We start from the raw sequence: 19,278 nt of genomic DNA, 5'->3' as shown, positions 1-19,278 counted from the left end.
CCATTGTGTGTATTTTGACATCAGAGAGGATATTTGGCAACATACGGTCTATTAAGTTAATGGGGTAAACGGGCAAGTAACTTACTGACGTGTACATCTTTCTCCATGTGGTTTTCTCTCATTCTCTTAGCCTGACTTAGTTAAGCTAAGGGATGTCAAGTATCACCTAGCCATGACCTCCCAGTGGATGAACGGTGGCACTAAATGCCATTAATGTTTGGCTCAATTCCACAGTTCCCCCCTGCCCAAAAAATGGACCTTCCTTATTAATGTTTTCTTTTTTGATAATAAAACAAGATACACAAATGTGTAGCTTAAAAAGATATGGTGACATCCTTCTAAATACCGCCAGCCATCCGACACCCCTGTCACCTCGTGGCGACCCCCTTCCTCCCCACAAAAAGTAGCTGCTGTTCTTTTATAGTAATGACTTCTGTGTGTCTCTTTATAGTTTTATTCTCAAAATGTGCATCTCTAGGGCGCCTGGGTGGCTCAGCCAGTTGAGCGTCTGACTTTGGCTTAGGTCATGATCTCACATTTCAAGAATTTGAGCCCCGTGTTGGGCTCCTCGTTGACAGCAAAAAGCCTACTTGGCATTCTCTCTCTCCCCCTCCCCTACTTGCACACGTGCCCTCTCTCTAAATAAATGAATACACTTTTATTTATTTATTTTTAAATTTTTTTAACGTTTATTTATTTTTGAGACAGAGAGAGACAGAGCATGAACAGGGGAGGGTCAGAGAGAGGGGGACACAGAATCTGAAACAGGCTCCAGGCTCCGAGCTGTCAGCACAGAGCCCGATGCGGGGCTCGAACCCACGGACCGCGAGATCATGACCTGAGCCAAAGTCGGCCGCTTAACCAACTGAGCAACCCAGGCGCCCCTACACTTTTATTTTTTGATAGTACTTTTTAAAGTTTATTTACTTTGAAAGAGAGTGGGGGGGGGGGGGAGGGGCAGAGAGAGAGGGAGAGAGAGAGTCCCAAGCAGGCTCCGCACTGTCAGCACAGAACCTGACGTGGGGCTCAAACCCACGAACTGTGAGATCATGACCTGAGCTGAAACCAAGAGTCAGATGCTCAACTGACTTAGCCACTCAGGTACCCCAAATGAATAAACTTTTTTTTTTTTTTTTAATATTTGTTTATTTTTGAGAGAGAGAGAGAGAGAGTCAGAGCGTGAGTGGGGTAGGAGCAGAGAGAGAGGGAGACACAGAATCCGAAGCAGCTCCAGGCTCCGAGCTGTCAGTACAGAGCCTGACGCGGGGCTCAAATCCACAAACTGCGAGATCACGACCTGAGCTGAAGTTGGATGCTTAACCAACCGAGTCACCCAAGCGCCCCTACACTTAAAAAAAAAACGAAACACTTGGGGCGCCTGGGTGGCGCAGTCGGTTAAGCGTCCGACTTCAGCCAGGTCACGATCTCGCGGTCCGTGAGTTCGAGCCCGCGTCGGGCTCTGGGCCGATGGCTCGGAGCCTGGAGCCTGTTTCCGATTCTGTGTCTCCCTCTCTCTCTGCCCCTCCCCTGTTCATGCTCTGTCTCTCTCTGTCCCAAAAAAAAAAAAAAAAAAAAAGAAACACAAAAAAAACGCATTTAGGGGCATCTAGGTGGCTCATTTGGTTGAGCGTTGGACTCTCCATTTCAGTTCAAGTCATGATCTCATGCTTTGTGAGTTCAAGGCCCGCATTGGACTCTGTGGTAAGTGTGGAGCCTTGCTTAGGATTCTCTCCTCCTCTCTCTGCCCCTCCCCTGCTCTCTCTCTCAAAATAATAAAACTTAAAAAAAAAAAGTGTATCTTTATCCACCAGTTTAGTCTGCCATTAAAAAATTTTTGATTTAAAATTTGAAGTCGGTTAAAAATACAGAAACACTATAGTAATGCTTGAGGTGGAATAGAACTCCCACCATTATTCTCTGGAAGCATATGGCAGGTTCTTTAGTCAGAATCTGCTGTTCTTTCAGGGGTGCCTGGCCGGCTCAGTCAGTGGAGCATGTGACTCTTGATCTCAGGGTCGAGTTCAAGCCCCACATTGGGTGTAGAGATTACTTAAAAACAAAACAAACAAAAAAGCATTTCTAATTCTTTCTCAGTGGACGTTTTTACTTGATTCCCACAGTTCTTTCAGGAGTTTCTTTCTTTCTAGAGTTTCCTTTGCTCTTTTTTTCTTCTCTTGCTTTTTCTTCTCTGCCTCCCGTTTTTCTTTGTAAACAAGACTGTTTTCGCCGTTGTAGAAAATATCCACTTTCTCTTGTAGGATTATCCGGGCTAGCTTTCTGTTCTGATCGACTGATCTCGTCTGATGGCACTGCAAGAGACAGTAACTTACACCGTGAAAAAGTTCATTCTGGACAGAACAAAGACCGTATTGCCCTCCTGCCTCTGCTCTGCTCAGCCCTTGCCCTTGCCCCACCCTCCAGCATACGTATGATGTGGCTTTTTCTGTGATTATTTGTAATTAAGAGCGTTGCTTTGTTCGGAAGCAATGACAGCAGTAACATAACGTCCCCAAATAGTTTTGAAAATGTCAATTGCTATGTCTAGCTTGTGGCCAGGGAACAAACACTCTGCACCATTTATAAATGTAAAATTCTGGGGGCGCCCGGGCAGCTCAGTCAGTTAAGCGTCTGACTTCAGCTCAGGTCATGATCTTGTGGTTTGTGAATTTGAGCCCCGCGTTGAGCTCTGCACTGATGTGTGGACTCTGGGATTCTCTCTCTCCCTCTCTCTCCTCGTGTTCTCTCTCTCTCTCAAAATAAACTAACTTAGAAAAATTTATAAATGTAAACTTCTGTCTCAAGGAGGGAGATAGCATCTTTATTATTAGTCAACCGTAACAGTGATGATGTCACACCTGAGTTAGGAAGGGTGAGCGCCTTGCAAAGCTATCTGATAAAGCCTGTGAAATCAGAGTCAAAGCATACTACTAAAGGCGAATCTGCAGTGAGGTTATAAAATAGTTAAACAAAAACCGTGTCAGGTTTCAGAATTTTATTTGTTGCTCACGAATGACACCGTTTCTCAAGGAGGAAAAAAGCGATTGAGAAAAAAAGAAAAGCGGGTGAGGTTTTTAGTTGATGGGCTCTTGGCTCAAAAACTTGGCAGGGAAAAAACAGTTGTTCGGAGCCAGACTGTGGGCTTGCTCTCGGTTGATGCCTGCGGCTGTGGGATCTTGGGCAAGTTACTTAACCTCTCTGTGCCCGATTCCGCACTTGTACCGTGGAAAAGGTAAGGCACGAGGGCTCGAGAGGACAAAGACTACGCGCCTCATTGCGCGACGCCTACCACGTGTGGACGTGACGGACGTCGCTGCGGTTAGTACCGCCGGCACACGGAACAGCGGCTTCGCCATCTCCTCTGTTCCTCTGCCCGGGCCGCCCCTCGGGCCCTCGGGCCACTCAGAAGGGACTGCCGGTTCCACTGAGGCAGCGGGGCCACTACTTACAAGCCAGGAAAACGGGGGAAAAGCATTTCCGTATTTCCGAGGGCTTCGAACCGTGCTGAGAGCTGGTGATGCTCTGATCGGAGATTGGTTTTGTAAATTTTTTTTTTTTTCCAACGTTTTTTATTTATTTTTGGACAGAGAGAGACAGAGCATGAATGGGGGAGGGGCAGAGAGAGAGGGAGACACAGAATCGGAAACAGGCTCCAGGCTCCGAGCCATCAGCCCAGAGCCCGACGCGGGGCTCGAACTCACGGACCGCGAGATCGTGACCTGGCTGAAGTCGGACGCCCAACCGACTGCGCCACCCAGGCGCCCCTGGAGATTGGTTTTGATACAAAAAGGGAAGACTCCTACAGGCAGCCAGCCGCCGCGTGTTTCCTCCGAGGGCTAGAGAGGCTTCGCCCCGTTACCTCACGCTCAGAAGGGCGGGTGTCACTGACATTTACCCAAGAGGGGACGGAGGGACACGGCCAGGTCGCTGAGGGCCGGGACGGCGGGCAGACACCCCAGGCCAGCGTGCCGCTCGGGGCCCGGGGCCCGCGGCTTCTGCCGGACCGCGAACACCGCACGGCTCTGCGAGAACCGCGCTGCCTGCCGGATGCCAGGCCCGCGGGTGTCCCCTGGCGCCACGGGCCCCCGGAAGGAAGCTTCTGAGGCTCTGCCTCAGGGCCGGAGGCGGGATCTGCAGCGCCAACCGAACCGGGCCGCGAGGAGAACGCACCTCGGCCGACCACCGCCGTCACTCAAGCCCCCCCGAACCCCAGGGACCCCCAGCGGGCTTCCTCCTGTACCTTGACGACGATGCCCGAGGGGATGTGCTTCAGCACCACACAGTTGCTGGTTTTGTTGGTTGCCTGGCCCCCCGGACCGTGCCCTTTCACGAACTGCTCTTCAAGGTCACTCTCATCCAGGGGAGGCAGCAGAGCGGGGCGGTCTCTCCTGCCTGCCATCTGGACCGCGGTGACTGCCGCTCCCGGGGCTAACAGCGCTGGCTTCCCCCGAAGCCCGAGTCCCCACGGCGCCGTGCACATTCTGGCCAGCGGTGCGGGCCAACGAAAGAAACCCGAGGTACTCATGGAGAGGAGCTCTGCTTGTTGAGGACCTGAGTTGGAGGAAGAAAGACAGCCTTTCAGGAAGACGCGTTTGCTCCCAAGAGGACACTTCGGGATCTAGGACGACCTTTTATAAACCAGTTCAGACCACGGCCACCCACCCGTCGCCAAGGTATTTAGGAAACTGGCAAAGACAGAGCGTCAAGCCTTGCGTTGATCTCCCGTGGCCTTAGCAGCACGCTCCCTGCCAGCGGATACATGTTTTCTTACGACGGACTGAAAATATCTCCGAAGCACCCGGAGGTGCCGTTTTCTCAGGGAGGAGAGGTTGTGAGTGTGTGACACACAACAGAAGAGGGCCGTAATTCGCTAAGGAAATATTATACAGGGCATCAAGCGGGAATTAGGATCTGAGTCAAGCGACGTTATTTCGACGTTTGAGAATCTTTGAAATCAAAATGTAAAGAACGACAGTATGCGAGTCTATTTTATAGCTGAGCTTACACAGTCTGACACGGTAAATATCACTATCAATCAATGTCATGATTGTTGTTTTTTAATGTTTCCAGTTTCATGGATTTGAATAGGAACATCTGTTCCCTCAGACGCACTGCCAATAACGTGATCCAAGTGGCGCTCCTTACTGGAACCATGAAATCAGCGGATTTTTAGTAAGGTGCCTGTTAGGTTCAAAATGCCACACGGGGTGTAGTGAGTGGTGCGAGGCGGAAAAGAGCGAGCCTCTGTCTTCATGGAGCTTGGAGTCTAGTCAGAAGATGCTAAAAAAAGAAAGCAGTATTTATTTAGACAATTTTTTTTAACGCTTATTTATTTTTGAGAGAGAGACAGAGAGTGGGAGCAGGGGAGGGGCAGAGAGACAGAGGGAGACACAGAGTCTGAAGCAGGCACCAGGCTCCGAGCCGTCAGCGCAGAGCCCGACGCGGGGCTCGAACCCACAAACCGTGAGATCACGACCTGCGCCGAAGTCGGATGCTCAACTGACTGAGACACCCAGGCACTCCAAGTAAGCAGTATTGAACCACTGGATTTAAATAGCTGCTCCCGACGTAGCAGAAGGCTGAAGCGTCTCAGCTGACAGGTAACAGTATAGACAGGAGCTCCCAGGACATGGTGGTCCCGCAGGCCTTTGCTTCCAGGGGAGGAGGGCAGAGCGAGCTGAAAGGTTAGCTCCTTTCAAAGATCGGTAACCTCGCCATGCGGACAGGGACAAGTCACAACGGGGGCCCGTCTTATCTGGAAAATGGGTAAATAAGCCCTTCTCCACCCATCCGGCACAGGCATAAAGATCAGAGAAAAAAAAATATATCCCGGAAAGATCTGTTTTGAGACCAATTTGTAGCAAAACTCCTGTCGCTCAGGTGGATTATGGGAACTATGAGTGTGCCGCTCCCTTGCTTGACGCTTCTTGATCCGAGAGGGCGCGGACGCTAAAAAGGGATGTGCGGCCCTTTTTAACAACTGCTACTTCCTTTCAGACTCTAAATAGCTGCTTTTACCGTTTGAGACCCTGTAAATTCCACCTGATGGCCCCCGGTCTCCAACATAGGTAGGAAGTGGCGTGTGCCTAAGCCACAAGTAACCTAACCTGCACCAAATACTTTCCGCAGGTTTGCTCTTGGCTCATTTACCTTTGTTGTCGTGGGATGTCAGGTCTGGCTGCTGACTTCCACTGAGCCCACGCTGGTCTCCAACTAGCTTTGTGGAAGCTCAATGCAGACACATGCTGCTGGGCATTGCTGCCTTGTAACCACATGCACTTCTGTCATTTCACGTGTATCTATCTGAGCAGTCCTCTCAGCTGGCCCTGAGAAGTCACTGGCCATCTCTAGAGTGACAGTAAGGTGTTCATCTCTCTCCCTCTATGGAAAATAAAAACAATGAAATCTGCTTTTCAAGCCTTATGCCAATGCTAATTTTCAATTCTATGACTGACATTGTAGTCTAAACTCGTAACTTCTTCCTTCCTTCCTTTCTTTTCTTTAAACAAGTGTTTTATTTTTGAGAGAGAGAGAGATAGATGGCACGAGCGGGGGAGGGGGAGAGAGAGAGAGAGAGAGAGAGAGAGAGAGAGAGAGAGAATCCGAAGCAGGCTCCAGGCTCTGAGCTGTCAGCATGGCGCCCGATGTGGGGCTCGGACCCACAATCTGGGAGATCATGACCTGAGCCAAAACCGGATGTTTAACTGAGTGGGCCACCCAGGCACCCCTAAACTCGTAACTTCTTTCTGAAAAGTACGCCATTCAGCGTGTAGGTCAGTCCCTGGGGGCGAGGATTAGTGTGGCATTGGCAAGATGCTCTGTGGCTGCGAGGGGCTAGATTTTGAAACAGAGTGTGCCGGTGCCACTTAAAAACAACAACCGGGTTTGTTTATCGTGTGTCAGGTCTCTCAAAGTCCGCTCAGGAGCAGAGAAACGATAAACCCATAAACTCAGGCACTTTTCTGAAATCGCTGCAACAAAGAATCCGCTCCCCTGTAACTGAGTGAAGTGAATAAGACTGAGTCGATGCCCAAAATTCCCCTTTCCCTTATTTCTGCTTTCAATCCACAGAACAAGATCCCTTTGTGTACCAGACAGCATCTAGTCCCTGGATCAGATTTGTTGTGGAACTCAAGCCCAGGGCCTCCCTTGGGGTTTCTCTTCCGCTGGTTGGTAAATCTGACCGGCCAGGGCAGCCTTGGAATTGAGTGCAGGGACAAAGAAAGGAAGAGAGTCGGAGACAAGGCAAAACTCCCAGACAAAGGGCGGAGAGGAGAGTGCGTTTATCAGCTGCTCTGTCCCCGGCCTGCTGTGTTTCCAATCTCTACCTTTCTGTCCTAGTTCAGAGCCGACACACACACTAGAAGGTCTCCCACCCAACTGGAGTTCACGAAGGCCCCCGGTGTTCAGTTACTGGCTGCTTTGTTTAACAGCTAATTCCAACAGCCAATCGGACGATTCTAAATACTTTTAGTATCTCCTGGAGCTTTGGCTCTACGCCAACGACTGCTCAAAATGACAAACTCACCCGTGGTTCCGCTTCCCCAAAGCCCAGAGAAGAATACGGATTGGGTTTCAGTTTTTGTGATACCCGCAGAGCAACCCAAAGTCTTCGGGGGAACAATACAAGCATCTTCAATTAGAGCTCATTGTGACATTAAAAAAGAGAAAAGGACAAATGGTAACAAGTGCTGGCAGAGGGAAACCAGGAGTCCTGACAGCTTGCCCCAGTTCCTTTCTGTGAGCGTGCGCTTCCATTCAGGGCCGGCTCTCCACCCCGGCGTCGTCTCAGTGCTGCTCTTCCTCTGACGGCTTGGGCTCCCAACGGCTGATGCAGTTGGGCTTAAAGCCTCTCTCGCTGTCCCAGTCCCTTCTCACTTGGTCAGGTCAGAGATAACGGGAGTTAGGACTTTACAAAACGGAACGTTCATTTGTCCAGTGAATGTTTCCAACACCTCCTATGTGCCGGGCGTGGGTCTCAGGGAGCCCAGGGGGCCTGTTGCATAAATGAGAAATTAAGATGCCCCGAAATCTGACACGTGCTGTAGCCCGGAATGGAGAAGATGCCACAGAGAGCGGTGATTCTTGGTCACTGTGCCCGAGTCCCTCGGCATGCTCATTACTGGGACTTGGAATCTGCATTCTGTTAGGTGCCTCCTCTCCTGACCTGGACCCAGCCGCCACACATTCCCGCCTCAGGCCTCCGTGGCCAACCCAAACCCAGGAAGACGTCTAGCTGCAGGGGTGGTGTGGTCCGCTCTGGGATGTGGCCCGTGACCGCGGGGCCAACAGTCAGACGTAAAGCAGACGCAGCAAAGCGAGGCTCGCTTCGCCGGCAGCATTAATGCTCCTGAGACGGGCAAAGGGGGCGCTGATGCCTTTCCCGTTGTGCCTCCGAGACAGATAAGGGTATCTGAATCCATTTGCAGGAAGTCATAGGATTTCAATCTCTGGACTCCCCTTCCGGATGCCATTTGCCCCAAATTCACTGTTTATTCTTCTGAGAGAGAGAGAAACTATTTTCTCTTAGCCACGACTTTCATATTGTCTCAACCTCGGAGAGACTTCATCAAAGCCAACTGAAAGAACAGATGTGGAGCTCAATGGGAACAGGGTGCTTTAGGAAAGGCAACCGGTAAAGCTCTTGAGAGAGACAAATCCCCGAGAATCCTGCAAACCAGGATCCTGCTTCATTAGGCCTGGGGTGGGGTCTGAGACTCTGTATTCCTAACCAGCTCCCTGGTGAGGCTCTTGCCTCCAGGAACCCCACTGCGAGAGTCATGGCCAAAAGCTCTGAGCAAAGGTGCTGCCTGGGTGGTGGCTCTTGGGAGCGTCTAAATACTGGATGGGGTCCTGGGACGATGATGGAAAAGATGGTGATGAGGAAGGTGTGAAGGACAGTAATGGTGGGAAGAGAAAACACTCACAGAAAGAACTGAATGCATATGGATTTGAGCTAATAGGGAATGTGAAATGGTAACCAGGGGACTGAGAAATGGGGTCATCCGAAAAAAGAACGCCAATAATGTGTTCTAGAACAGCGTTGTCCGACCTGAACATAATGTAGGCCACGTGTGAAATTCTAAATTTTCTAGTAATCACCTTAAAAACAGTAAAAAGGGGCACCTGGCTGGCTCAGTCGGTGCAAAATGTCACTCTTGATCTTGGGGTTCGAAGTTTAAGCCCCAAATTGGGTGCAGAGATCACTTAACAATAAAATCTTAACAAAACAAAACAAAACAAAACAAAAAACAAAACAAAACTGGGGTGCCTGGGTAGCTCAGTCGGTTGAGCGTCCGACTTAGGCTCAGGTCATGATATCGCGGTTCGTGGGTTCGAGCCTTGCGTCAGGCTCTGTGCCAAAAGCTGAGTCTGGAGCCTGCTTCGGATTCTGTGTCTCCCTCTCTCTGCCCCTTCCCCACTCGTGCTCTCTCTCAAAAATAAATATTTAAAAACATTTATAAAAAAGTAATAAAAATAAACTCAAAACAGTAATAAGAAACTGATGAAATGAATGTTAACATATTTGAAAGATACACATTTAATATACTTTACTTACTATATTAACCTGGTATGGCCAAAATATCATTTCAACATGTGATCAATATAAAAATTATGCACACCTTATTATTTATATGAAGTCTTCAAAATCTACCCTATCAGACCGCATAGCTCCAGAATCTTTCTCCTCATTATGGTCCGCAGAGCAGTAGCAACATAACCACTTGGGAGCTTGTTAGGAATGGAGACTCTCACGCCCTACCCCAGACTTCCGAGCTGAGAACCTGCATTTTATGAAGATCCACAGGTGATTCAGAGTCACACTCCCAAAGTCTGAGAAGCACTGTACTAGGACACAGGAACGAGCAAGTTCTTTCATCTGCTGGGACAGACGCTTCTAGAAACTGGTGTTTCTCATGTTTGTAATATTTAAGAAGTTGAGGCCAGAATTCTGGAGTGCCAACAACCTTCTTGGTCACGGTCCTGTTTCCCTCTCCGTAACAGGAGAGAAAGTGACAAGTCGCGAAACAATGACCTGATCGATCCTGAGGGACCAGAAACGGTGACTGCTGGAACAGGCGGATGTGTGGTGGTGAAGCTTGAAAAGGACAAAATGGCCAGCTGATGGCACCAGAAGCTAAGTGAGAGAATGACTTTCTGAGAAATGCTTAATCATAATCCATGTTGCCTAGTATGTTTCGGTGCGCCCTGGAAAATGGGAGTTAAAAAAAAGCAGCCGTTTCCCATGGGCTCCAACTAACTCGTCCCTCTGTTCTGCGTGTCTGAAGTCCTTGCAGGGGCTAGAGCACCTCCTGGAAAGGAACGACGGGGCCGCGGCTCAGGCCTGAAACAGACCAAGTCCTTTCCTGAGCTTGGGGGTTTGCTCTGAAGATAAGGCACCTTTCAGTCACAGGAAGTGCTGGCAGAGGATTATTTCTCAAATAAGACGAGCATAATAGATTGAGCAGGAAATGCCCAGCTGGGGACTGCGCCAGGTCTGGTCTCCATGTAACAGAGCTCAAGAGACAACTCATGAAGGAGATAAAGAGAAAAGCTTTCAATTCACATGACACTAACATCCCATTCTGGTTTTTTTGTTTTTTTTTTTTTTAACAGAAAACTCTGAATCCACAGAGAATGACACCTGTCCTATTTGTGTGCAGTGCTGTGATTTTTCCTCTATTTATGGCATCTAACAGGAACTTTATAATTTTATCACCTGCGGTTTATTTAATTATAATTTTTTAAGTTTATTTATTTTGAGAGGGAGAGAGAATGAGCAGGGGAGGAGCAGACAGAGAGGGGGAGAGACGGAATCCCAAGCAGGCTTGATGTGGGACTCATTGTGGGACTCGAATTCACAAACCTGTGAGATCGTGACCTGAGCCGAAATCAAGAGACGGACGCTTAACCGACTGAGCCACCCAGGTGCCCCCAACTGTTAAAATAAGGCAGAAACACATAAAAAAGCAGCAGTAATAACACTCTACATGTTCTTAAATTCTCAACGCCTCCATTATCATGATTGATACCTTGTATTTGTTTAGGACTTAGATGCTTTCAAGGTACTTTCAAGTATATTATCATATTTGACACTAATAAAGAAAAAAAGGGATTAGCTGAGGAAGACTTATCTTGGAAGAACATTAGGTATCCCATTATTATTATTATTAATTATTTTTAATGTTTCGTTTATTTTTGAGAGAGTGCAAGTGGGGGAGAGGTAGAGAGAGGGGGACAGAGGATCTGAAGCAGGCTCCCTGCTGACAGCAGCAAGCCCGATGCGGGGCTCGAACTCATGAACCGTGAGATCATGACCTGAGCTGAAGTCAGACGCTCAACTGACTGAGTCACCCAGGAGCCCCAGGTATTCCATTTTGAAACTAAACTTATCATTTCGACAGCTTTCTTTTTATCCCTTTTCCCTTCACCTTTCATAACATCTCTAGATGTTCTTTCTCCAGCTCCTTAATTAGCTCATTTTCCTCAACTTTCTCTTCTTGACTCTTCCTTTAATTTTTTTGTCCCTGAAAGGCCACACTGCCTATAGTCACTGTCTTGGCTTCATGATTTGCTCACTGTGCAACTTTGGTCATATTGGTCATCATCTGTAAAGTGGAAGTGATACCACCTACAATGAGAAAAAAAAAAAGTACAAATCTCCGCAAACATTGAGCACTTAGGAGTACTTCAGATCCCTAAACTATAAAGCTAAAGAGCCTCTGACTGACACACCATATAAATTGTGGTCTTATCCCACAAACCTAACCTGCAAACTGATTGTTTCATAGGCTTTAAAAAAAAATTTTTTTTTTTTTAAATTAAGTCATCTTTACCCACAACATGGGGCTCGAACTCATGACCCCAAGATCCCAAGAGTCACATGCTCTTCCAACTGAGCCAGCCAGGCTCAGAGTGAAAAGGCATCTAGAACAGTGACCTGCAAATTATTTCAGTTGGTACGGTCCAATTTAAGAAGTACTTGAAAACCATGAGGTTACCAAAGACATGCTATTTGTTGAGGTCATAATTGTGGTCTATGAAATCAGGTGCCAGGAGATAATGATGCCACGAATACAGTGTGACTTCCCAGCAGGCTCACATTGAAAGATAAACCACCTGCATCCAAGCAAGTCCTGGTTTAAACATGAAGGTCATTAGGGATTATCTCATATAGGAAGAAAAACCGTGAAGGACAAGAAAGATGAAAAAATTTATATTTAAATTTTTTTTTTTTTTTAATTTGAGAGAGAGAGAGAGCGTGCGAGCAGGGGAAAGGGGCAGAGGGAGAGAATCCCAAGCTGTCTCCGTACTCAGTGCGGAGCCCGATGTGGGGCTCGATCCCACAACCTTGGGACCATGACCCTAGCTGAAATCAAGAGTCGGATGCTCACGATCTACTACTCTATCACTCATGAGCTACGCGGGTGCCCTGAAAAAACTTAAATATATATCCGACGATTTCATGCTTAATAATTAAACTATAAAGTTTTAATGTTCCATATATATATATATTGCTGTAGAGAACTGCCCCCCCCCCCGCCAAATGACAAACAGTTTGGAAATAATAATCAAAGAGTAGCAACCCTAGGGTTAACAGAAACCAAATGCTGTAAGCTATTATCAGCCATTATGACTGCACAGCCTGGTCTTGTCCACACCAACGTGAAAGGTTTCTGCTCAAAAAAAAAAAAAAAAAAAGATCTCCGCTCAAAAGCTGTCAGTGTGAAGCCTTCAAGGTCAAAGAGATACTTGAGCAATTTGTTATGATAAAGTCCTATAGTAATCATACCATCATAAAGGGCATAAAATAGTGGTGTCAGCTTGCACACAAATAGTACAAAATCTCCAGGATGGGTGGTAGGTTTAGATTAGATGAAGTTATTATACATTTACTGGAATTTCTACTTCTGTTTTCTACATTCAGAAATCATGTCTATGGGTTTTCTTTTCTTTTTTTTTTTTTTTTCAACTTTTTTTTTTTGGGACAGAGAGAGACAGAGCATGAACGGGGGAGGGGCAGAGAGAGAGGGAGACACAGAATCGGAAACAGGCTCCGGGCTCCGAGCCATCGGCCCAGAGCCCGACGCGGGGCTCGAACTCACGGACCGCGAGATCGTGACCCGGCTGAAGTCGGACGCTTAACCGACTGAGCCACCCAGGCGCCCCCATGTCTATGGGTTTTAAAAACTACTTTTTTAGGGCCGCCTGGGTGGCTCAGTTGGTTAAGCGTCTGACTTCGGCTCAGGTCATGGTCTCATGGTTCGTGAGTTTGAGCCCCGCATTGGGCTCTGTGCTGATAGCTCAGAGCCTGGAGCCTGCTTCCGATTCTGTGTCTCCCTCTCTCTCTGTCCCTCCCCTGATCACACTCTGTCTGTCTGTCTCTCTCTCTCTCTCAAAAATAAATAAACATTAAAAAAACAAAAACAGGGGCCTGGGTGGCTCAGTCAGTTAGGCATCTGACTTCAGCTTAGGTCATGATCTCATCATTGCTGAGTTTGAGCCCTCCGTCAGGCTCTGTGCTGACAGCCTGGAGCCTGCTTCGGATTCTGTATTTCCTTTTCTCTCTGCCCCTCCCCTGCTCACACTCTGTCTCTCCCTCTCAAAAATAAATATTAGAACAACAACAACAACGACAACAAAAATGACAAAAAAAAAAACAAGAAAACTTGGTTAACCAGAATAGTAGCTCCTGAATACACTGGCTTATTAGGACATTAATAGATAAAAAGTTACCTAAGACCACACAGCCAAAACAAAAAAACCCCAAAAACCTACATCCTCAAACTGAACAGAACCTATTGGATTTTGCAGCCAAAAGTGATCATCTCCTGCTTCTTGCATGGTTAGGAACTAATCACCAGAACTCAATTTTGGGGTTAATATTTTTTCTTGTAAGGAAACACAACTCGGTCTGCCTGGAGATGTCTCAGTAATTCACACTTCTCAGTTCTTCTGAGTGTAAAAGATTCTACAATGTCTTGGGACACCTGGGTGACTCAGTCAGTTAAGCAACTGACTTCCGTTCAGGTCATGATCTCGCAGTTCGTGGGTTCGAGCCCCGCGTCGGGCTCTGTGCTGACAGCTCAGAGCCTGGAGCCTGCTTCGGATTCTGTGTCTCTCTCTCTGTTCCTCCCCTGCTCGTTCTCTGTCTCTCTGTGTCTCTCAAAAATAAATAAACGTTAAAAAAAAAAAAAAAAGATTCTACAATGTCTCAAATAACAGACAACTGAAATTATGTTCAATTATGACCAACTGAAATTAGTGATAAATCTTTTTTTTTTTTTTTGTGGGCTTGAAATATGATCACTTAAGTCAGAGCTATGTGCTTAGAATTAGTTTTTGATTTTAGTGAGGTATTACATGAGCACAGATGGATTAACACAATGGGGCGGGTGTGGATTAAGTTTATTTAAGCTTGAAATCTATCATATACAGATGGGGTTTTGGACACAGACTGAATTTTTACTCTTTGAGACAGAATTGTTAGGAAGCTCAGATGACATGGAATGCCTCGAAGATCTGTCATTGCTGCCAATAACATTTCACGGTGCATCCTGGCTTTTCAGCCATAGCTACATGATAGGGCTAGCAAAGTTCTTTCACTTTGGACCCAGGAACCCTGGAGGGAAATCTAAGAGCTGGCCTTAAAGGTTAACTAGTCTTAAGAATGTGAACTCAACAGGGGTGCCTGGGTGGCTCAGTCGCTTAAGCATTTGACCTCGGTTCAGGTCCTGATCTCACAGCTCTCTGCTAACGGCTCTCGGAGCCAGCTTCGGATCCTCTCTCTCCCTCTCTCTCTGCCCTTCCCCTGCTCAGGCTCCCTCAAAAATAAATAAATATTAAAAAAAAGTGAACTGAACAGAGAGAATGAAATGGTGGGGCCTCCAGGAAAGGACACAAATTCTCTGTCGTCCTTGAAAGGCCTGGCAAGAGCCATGCTGACACCTAGTATGTGCCAGCTTGGAACAGCACCTGCTGCGTGCTAAGAGCTCTATAGAGCTCTGTTGGACAAGTAAATGAAGCTCTTTCCATTTATTCTCGGGCCTCGGTGGACCCGTTTTCTCCAAGGCGGTGAGCTGTCCTCCCCTCCCCACACCAGTCCTTGAAGAGCCCCGGGAAAGACCCCCAGCAGCTTAGGGTAAACCAGGTGCAGAGAAAGCTTAGCTCAGTGTCTGAACAAGTTGCACCTCACCGCCAGCGGTGTCTCAGGTCAATTGGTTGCACGAATCAGGACCGCAAACTGGGAAAGTCAGGCGTCCTAGCTCCCAGTCCTCTCTTCAGAGTCCTTGACAATCGCAGGCAACCGTACAGGCGGCTGGCTGCTCCACGGATGCTTACCTGGCTGCAGACGTGGTCTCCCACCCGCCACTTTCTGGGGTAACAGGAACCACTGCAGAAGGTGCATCGAAAGCGCACTCCTGGGTTTGCGCACGCGCAGTACTCCCGCCGTCGCTTCCCTCACTAGCCCTGGGCTCATTCTTACCAACTGCGCATGCGGAGAGCGGAAGCTATTTTTAGCGTGGCAGCTGTACGTTCCCAGAGAACCAATCAGACGGGAGGGCTTCGCAGAAGCTCCGCCCCCTCCGAGTTCCCAAGCGTAGGACCTCCCCCTTTGGAGAAAGGGGCGTGAAGAGAAAGGGGAGAAGGACGGACGCTCCGCGGTGCAACCGTCTCCGCCCCCTTTCGTGCAGCCAATCACAGGCAGGACGACGGGCGCGCGCACGCTCCCTCGAGTTTAACGGTCGCGAGAGGCCGCTCGCCTGACGCTGACATCCACTGTGGGAGCCCCGGCCAGGTGAGTGGTCGCCGGCCTGCGGGGAGCCGTCAGTCGCGGGGGGCAAGGGGACGAGGCTCGGAAGACCTGGACTTAGCAGAACCCTAAGTGTGCTGATGGGCTCAGGGCGGGGGTGGGGGGACGACGGCCACACGACACAACCCCCACCACAGTCCTCGGGTATGTGGGGGCTTCGCCTGCGGCCGGGTGCCTTTTCTAGACTCAGTGCCCTTGAGTGACACCGGCGCGGCCCAATCGCAGAGCGCCTCATCCCGAGTGGCGGGGGGCTTGTGGGATTTGTCTCCTTTTTTTGCTCTTCCCTGGTTGACTTTGGGAATCGCGGTTGTAATTGTGGGAGCAGCGGCTTTTCCTTCCGCCTCCCCGCTGCCCACAGTTCAGGCGACCGCATTTTGTTCTTGCTCGCCGTCCCACTTTGACCCGAGAGCCACCCCATCAGCAATTGAGGTCTGGCTGTGAAGGCAAGGGGGTCAGGATCTGGCCTCAAAACCTCTGGAACCCTGTCTTCCGTACCCCCCTCGGGCTCCTAGCAAAGCGAAACACCTGGTTAACTTTCCGAGTATCAGGCCCCAATTTGTACCATCCCATCCCCCATCCTCCCAGCGACCTTCTTTTTGGCGAGGGGTTTTGGGGACCAAGAGCGTCACATTTCGTTACTGGGAAATATAAAAATGGCTCTGTGCTTATAACCGTTGTCCATCGCGTGTTTTTGTTTTAATTTTGCATTTATGTCGGGTCCTCCCCCCCCCCTTTTTATTTCCCCTTCCACTCCCTCCCTCCCCCACTGGAGAAGCATCTTTGCGTTTCGAGTGGTTTTCCATCTCCATCTTCTGCATCCGGATTACTTCAGCGGGCGAAATAATAGATGGGGTCGCAGATCCAAGTCCCTGGAGAGCCTTGTGTTTTCTTGGTAGAAGAGCAGGGTGATTTGAATCCAGATATTTTCGTTGCCGGGTGGAAGGTGCAGCCCCAGACCTTTTCAGGACCCCATTTGTGGCTGGTGATGGGCTGAGCCACTGGGGAGAAATCCATTTAGGTAGGTCCAGTTACCCTTGGCTTTCACAAAACCTACCTCCCGCCAAGGAAGTGGTTCCTTTATGAGCTGATGTTTTTTAAGGTTGTGCTTTGTAAAACCAGGCCCCAGAAGTGGGAACCTAGTGGAATCTTGTAAGCAGCATAAATGTTTTTTTTTTTTTCCTTGCTCTTTCACTTTTTCAAAAAGACATGAATTTCCTAAGTAGGAAGCGTGGTGTTTGATTTGTGATGGCCAACTTGCCTCTGTACACCTGGCGTCAGTTAACCTGCATCAGTTAGTTATTTTTAGTTGACCCGGCAAATAGTCTTTAAAGAAGTAATAAAGGCTATGTAGCGCAAAATGCATTCCAGCCAATGGACAAACAACTGTTGGTAACCATTTAATTGGCTGTTTTTAGTATCAAATTAAATACTAAGTAGTTCCAGTTTATCCGCCATGTAAATCAGCAAGCATGGATACTGGGTAGAGCTTCTTAAATGAACAAGGCATGTACGTGTTCCAGTTGTTACGCAGTAGAGTCGTGCCTAGAACCTTGATAGTTAAACACAGAATTCTGAAATAATACCTGGAAAAGATGAAGCTACTTTTGCAAATCACCCTTATTGTAGATTTTTTGAGATCCAATTCATGTATCGTAAGATGCGTCCCTTTAAAGCGTACAATTCATTGGTTTTTAGTATATTCACAGATGGGTTGTGTAACCATCACCACCATTTAATTCTGGAATTTCTCATCACCCTAAAAAGACACTCCATACCCATTTTTTTCTTTTATGTTTATTTATTTCTGAGACAGAGAGAGACGGAGCATGCGTGGGGGAGGGGCAGAGAGAGAGGGAGACACAGAATCCGAAGCAGGCTCCAGGCTCTGTGCCCTCAGCCCAGAGTCCAACGCGGGGCTCAGACTCACAAACCGTGAGATCATGACCCAAGCCGAAGTCAGTCGCTCAACCAACTGAGCCACCCGGGCGCCCCTCCATACCCATTTTTGGTCACTTCATGCCCCAGCTCTGGCAACCATAAATCTACTTTCTGTCTCAAAAGATTTGCCTATTCTAGATTCCTCACATAAATGAAATCACACATTATGTGATCTTTTACTGAGCTTCCTTTACTTGATTATAATATTTCGGCGTTTGTCCACATTGTAGTATTGTATCAGTATTTCATTTCTTCTTATGGCTGAGAAATATTCCATTATATGTATATACAACATGAGTTTATTCATCAGTTGATGGACACCTTAGTTGTTTCTGCATTTTAACTATTGTAAATGATGTTGCTATTCTTAATGCCAATTTATATAAAAGGATCAAGGTTTCCAAAGTAATGAAAAAGCAGTTGCTAGGTTTAGTGGCTTTTTATAGTATTTTTTCCTCCATTCATTTTCAGACTCTCTTGGGAGCTTAGGATATTTCCCAGTTCTGAATGTTAGCCACTGAAAATGCCTGTAGACGATGAAGCATCTGAAGATGACTCGGATTCAGTTTCTTCAAACATTGAAAGAACCTACATTTTCAAATAAGAGAGTGTAACGATTTCTATACACTATGGAAGATTTTGATTTGGTGAAACCCTTACGGAAAACTTCATCTTCTGTAGAATCTGATATAAAAAATTCTCCCCATTCTTTTGGACTGAACTTAAATATTAATAGGTAAGAATGGGATAGATAGATTTTTTTTTTTTTTTTATGTAACAACAAATCAAAACAAGTTTATTTGCCCAGTTGACCCAAATAGCATCACAGTTATTGTTTCGCATTTAAATAACAACAGCCCCTGAGCAGGAACTGTTCAGGGGTAGTTGTTTTAAGTCCAGAATAGTTTCATTCTTTTCCTGTTTTTTGTTTCTCCCAGAGATAATACACTTTTGCATGGGGAACATTGTGGAAAAGAACTTATTTTCCTAGCTAGGGTTCTCTGTACACTTTTAAAACTTCCTCATAGATTACGAACATGCCTTTAGAATTTAATTGACTAAATACTGTTTCTACATACAAATAACGTTTAATATTTCAGAACTACCTCACCAACCTGGGAAGTAACAATTAAAGTTGAATACTAGGAAGTAAGCAGAAAAACAGACCCTGAGTAGACAAAAATAGATGCTATCCAACAATGCATTTCATGCATTTTCTTTTTAAGCTATCCCGTGTTTGCGCCTTTTTTTTTTTTTTAAGTTTATTTATTTTTGAGACAGAGAGAGAACGAGGGGCAGAGAGAGAGGGAGGGGGGAGACAGAGAATTCCAAGCAGGCTCCAGACTGTGAGCACAGAGCCTGATGCAGGGCTTGAACCCATGAACCGTGAGATCATGACCTGAGCCAAAATCAGGTTTTGGGACGTTTAACCGACTGAGCCACCCATGCACCCCTTTGGTTTGTTTGTAATCAGAACCCGTTTGCTTTCATTTTGTACATAATCTGACAAACTTGGGTTATTTGATTTC

At 47.4% G+C, this 19,278-nt stretch overlaps 2 protein-coding genes and 1 long non-coding RNA gene across 10 annotated transcripts in view; 2 read left to right on the top strand and 1 right to left on the bottom strand.

Annotated features, from left to right (window-relative positions):
- Nucleotides 1-2,083: 2,083 nt before the first annotated feature.
- On the bottom strand, nucleotides 2,084-15,471 carry MTRFR (mitochondrial translation release factor in rescue). The gene is made up of 3 exons (XM_058691416.1): nucleotides 15,340-15,471; nucleotides 4,238-4,548; nucleotides 2,084-2,309 (listed from the first exon to the last, which is right to left on the bottom strand). Exons 1-3 carry the CDS (start codon nucleotides 15,404-15,406, stop codon nucleotides 2,091-2,093), a joined length of 597 nt encoding a protein of 198 aa, XP_058547399.1. The 5' UTR covers nucleotides 15,407-15,471; the 3' UTR covers nucleotides 2,084-2,090.
- Nucleotides 4,542-11,684, top strand: LOC131489442 (uncharacterized). The gene is made up of 2 exons (XR_009250557.1): nucleotides 4,542-5,597; nucleotides 10,003-11,684. It is a non-coding gene; the product is annotated as an uncharacterized LOC131489442 (long non-coding RNA).
- A 151-nt stretch (nucleotides 15,472-15,622) lies between the features above and the next one.
- MPHOSPH9 (M-phase phosphoprotein 9) overlaps nucleotides 15,623-19,278 on the top strand; it is a 56,575-nt gene continuing 52,919 nt past the window's right edge. Inside the window, exons 1-2 of one of the 8 annotated variants that reach the window (XM_058691414.1) lie at nucleotides 15,623-15,796; nucleotides 18,221-18,485. In XM_058691414.1, the coding sequence (XP_058547397.1) occupies nucleotides 18,379-18,485 (107 nt within the window). In that variant the 5' untranslated portion in view covers nucleotides 15,623-15,796; nucleotides 18,221-18,378. Of the gene's footprint in view, nucleotides 15,797-16,808; nucleotides 16,830-18,220; nucleotides 18,486-19,278 lie in introns of those variants that run through there. The other 7 variants (XR_009250555.1, XM_058691409.1, XM_058691411.1 and 4 more) reach the window with 7 other exon arrangements.

This window comes from Neofelis nebulosa, chromosome 11 (genome assembly GCF_028018385.1).
Source record: "Neofelis nebulosa isolate mNeoNeb1 chromosome 11, mNeoNeb1.pri, whole genome shotgun sequence".
In the NCBI taxonomy this organism is placed as follows: Eukaryota; Metazoa; Chordata; class Mammalia; order Carnivora; family Felidae; genus Neofelis; species Neofelis nebulosa.
This window is presented reverse-complemented; position numbering and strand designations above follow the sequence as displayed.

Coding starts and splice junctions, on each gene's coding strand:
- MTRFR (XM_058691416.1), bottom strand. CDS start 15,406: ATGCACCTTCTGCAGTGGTTCCTGTTACCCCAGAAAGTGGCGGGTGGG. Junction 4,549..15,339: donor GAGACCACGTCTGCAGCCAG/GTAAGCATCCGT, acceptor CCTCCAACTCAG/GTCCTCAACAAGCAGAGCTC. Junction 2,310..4,237: donor CCTCGGGCATCGTCGTCAAG/GTACAGGAGGAA, acceptor TGTCTCTTGCAG/TGCCATCAGACGAGATCAGT.